The sequence below is a fragment of the Eimeria tenella genome, genomic scaffold (genome assembly GCF_000499545.2).
Source record: "Eimeria tenella Houghton genomic scaffold, Eth_scaff2016, whole genome shotgun sequence".
NCBI lineage: Eukaryota > Apicomplexa > Conoidasida > Eucoccidiorida > Eimeriidae > Eimeria > Eimeria tenella.
Window position 1 is genome coordinate 4,032 of NW_013541861.1, and position 381 is coordinate 4,412.

The 381-nt window shown below is 54.3% G+C and overlaps 1 protein-coding gene across 1 annotated transcript in view; it reads right to left on the bottom strand.

Annotated features, from left to right (window-relative positions):
• ETH_00043710 (uncharacterized protein) overlaps window positions 1–381 on the bottom strand; it is a gene marked incomplete at both ends in the record, with an annotated part of 8,254 nt that overhangs the window by 462 nt on the left and 7,411 nt on the right. Inside the window, one exon of the mRNA XM_013374423.1 lies at window positions 237–380. Within this exon, the coding sequence (XP_013229877.1) occupies window positions 237–380 (144 nt within the window). The remainder of the gene's footprint in view (window positions 1–236; window position 381) is intronic.

A 381-nucleotide genomic window follows, 5' to 3' on the forward strand; every position in this document is an offset into this window, starting at 1 on the left:
TGCCCTAAACCCTAAACCCTAAACCCTAAACCCTAAACCCTAGGCCTTAAACCCTAAACCATAGGCAAGAAACAACTGGTCCAGAGGCAAGCGGATGTTTCTACAAATTTATATATTTATATATATATTTTCCCCAAATATGACATATTTAATATGAACATCTGTTAATGTGCACACACATCCTAAATGCCAAACCCTAAACCCTAATCCCTAAACCCTAAACCCTAGTTCCTGACCTTTGGAGTATGCGTCCCTCCCATCCCCTCGCCTCGTTCCCGCAGGAGCTCCCCTGGGGGGCTCCCTGGGGGGGCCCCCAGGGGGGCCCCCAGGGGGCCCCCCAGGGGGCCCCCCGGGGGGCCCCCCCCGGCTTGGGGGCGCACA